The sequence below is a fragment of the Clupea harengus genome, chromosome 19, assembly GCF_900700415.2.
Source record: "Clupea harengus chromosome 19, Ch_v2.0.2, whole genome shotgun sequence".
NCBI lineage: Eukaryota > Metazoa > Chordata > Actinopteri > Clupeiformes > Clupeidae > Clupea > Clupea harengus.
Window position 1 is genome coordinate 25,970,676 of NC_045170.1, and position 2,500 is coordinate 25,973,175.

Genomic DNA, 2,500 nt, shown 5'->3' on the forward strand with positions numbered 1-2,500 from the left:
GTGTGTGTGTGTGTGTGTGTGTGTGTGTGTGTGTGTGTGTGTGTGTGTGTGTGTGTGGTGTGTGTGTGTGTGGTAGCTCACCATGGACAGGTAGCACAGGTGCTGGCAGGTCTGGCAGCGTCTCTCGGAGGACTCCAGGGCCAGCCACTTGCGGGGCTTCTTGCGTCCGTCGCTGGGTGATTGGTTGTTGTCGAGTGTACCGTAGCGGGCGGAGGAGTGGAGCCCGGCCTCGTGGAGCTCCTGACGCTGTCTCATCTCTATGTTCCTGAGGGGGGGAGAACAGCGCTTCAGACCCTCATCACATGACCCTGGAACACTTGTCATCCACCCTGGACAACACTCCCAGAATAGACTATGAATATGAAGCCATTCAAGAATAAAAAACAAGAACTCTAGACATAGAACATTGGTTTACTGTGAGGATGGATCCAAACTATCGACTGAGCTTTCTAGTGCTGCTTGCTGCTAATGACTGGGATCCCATTCTTACCTGAGATCTTTGAGAAGAGCGGAGATTGTACTGAGGAGTAAGCCATTCTCGCGCTTGGTTTCGGCTGTGGCGATCTGGTAGAGCAGCTTCTCCATGGAGAAGGGTTTGGCGATGTGCCGGCATTTCAGATCCTGACAACCAAAACAACATGGGTTCAGATCAAACAGAAAATACTGACTACGCCCTGCATCCAGCAGATGGCAGCAGAGAACACAACATGACTGAACAAAGCAGGGAGGTGGCTCTTTGGTGGTGGTGTATAAATGTCTGTGTGAGTGTCTTGTTTTTGTCTGTCTCTCTCTGTGTGTGTGTGTGTGTTCAGTTCAGAATCTATTCACTTATGTCTATGAATTTCAGAGAGTGTGTGTGTGTAACTGTGTGTGTGTAACTGTGTGTGTTATCTGTGTGTGTTATGTGGCTTTACCTTAGCGGTCTCGTATCCCAGGTCCATCCACTGGGGGGTGGCGAAGTGCACCGTCTCAGACACACTGTAGCCACAGCACACCTTGGACACGAAGGTTCCAGGGAAGCACACCACGAACTCACCGATGCGCTGAAGCGTGCGGTGCACCCGGATGCCCTCACGCGACAGCATCTCTGGAGAGATCTGTGCACAGAAAGAACAGAAAGAAAACAAGGCCATTCAGAAACACATACACAGAAAAAACACACACACACACACACACACACACACACACACACACACACACACACACACACACACACACATATATATATAGCGAGAGAGAGTGAGTGAGAGAGAGGGAGAGAAAGAGAGACAGAGTGAGAGAGTGAGAGTGAGAGAGAGAAAGAGAGACAGAGTGAGAGTGAGAGAGAAAGAAAGAGAAAGAAAGAAAGAAAGAAAGAAAGAGAGAGAAAATGACTCTATTGTGCTCTGCATTTCTATGTAAGGGTCTGCAGAAGTGACAATGATGCGACCCCAAGTGTGTGTATTACTGTGTTCCTCACCATGACGTTCCTCTCCAGCATCTCGAGGCCCGGGGTACCATTGGCCTGCAGAAGTCTGTGCACCACCTTATCAAGCTTAGTCTTCTCCTCAGCAGGAACAGAATACCTGCAATCCACAAGCATTGTCAAACCTCTGGGGACGAATGTGTGTCAAAGAGACCACATGTTCGATCGACTGCTGCCTCTTTGCACTGATTTACATCATGTGTGCTCTGCTACTTTTAGATTTACATTCACATTTAGTCATTTACATTTAGTCATTTACATTTAGTCATTTAGCAGACGCTTTTGTCCAAGCACAGTCGAGCAATAGAGACCTGTATGTGTAACAATAAATACTATTTTACATAAGAAATAGAAAAAAAGTGCAGGAATGTAACTGCTGTAAGTGCAAGTTAAGTACTAGTAGAAGTGCAAGTTTAGGAAGGGAGGTGCTTTCTGAAGAGTTGGGTCTTCAAGAGCTCCTTAAAAGGTAGAGAGGGACGCCCCTGCTCTGGTAGAGCTAGGCAGCTTGTTCCACCAACGTGGAACTATGAGTGAGAATATCGGTTAGTTGTGTTGCCATGGCAACGGCCTGTATTTTTGATGAGTCACCCTCATGCATGTGTGCACACAAGCACACACAAGCGCGCGCACACACACACACACGCGCACACACACACACACACACACACGCGCACACCACACACAAGCGCACACACACAAGCGCACACACACACAAGCGCACACACACACTCAAGCGCACACACAAGCGCACACACCACTCAAGCGCACACACACACGCAAGCGCACACACGCGCACACACACACCAGAAGACAAAACCTCCACTCCAATCAGCACAGCCTCCTGCTGTCTCTCCCTCTCCCTCTCCTCTATGCTTAGTCGGTCCCCTACAGTTAGCCTGGGGATGGCAGAATGGGCCCACCCCCCAGAAACCTCTAGTACTTACCAAATGCAGTCAGCACCAGTGTGTAAGTAATCAATGTATGGAAGGCGGTTTTGGTCTCGGGACCAGCATGAGGTAGAAAAGACCATGCCAA

General features: G+C 49.1%; 1 protein-coding gene across 1 annotated transcript in view; it reads right to left on the reverse strand.

Annotated features, from left to right (window-relative positions):
* The window catches only part of jarid2b (jumonji, AT rich interactive domain 2b), a 52,768-nt gene that overhangs the window by 2,727 nt on the left and 47,541 nt on the right, over positions 1 to 2,500 (reverse strand). Inside the window, exons 11-15 of the mRNA XM_031585743.1 lie at positions 2,410 to 2,500; positions 1,460 to 1,565; positions 915 to 1,097; positions 491 to 621; positions 82 to 265 (exon numbers count right to left, since the gene is read on the reverse strand). The exon at positions 2,410 to 2,500 is cut by the window's right edge and continues 24 nt beyond it. Of these exons, the coding sequence (XP_031441603.1) occupies positions 82 to 265; positions 491 to 621; positions 915 to 1,097; positions 1,460 to 1,565; positions 2,410 to 2,500 (695 nt within the window). The remainder of the gene's footprint in view (positions 1 to 81; positions 266 to 490; positions 622 to 914; positions 1,098 to 1,459; positions 1,566 to 2,409) is intronic.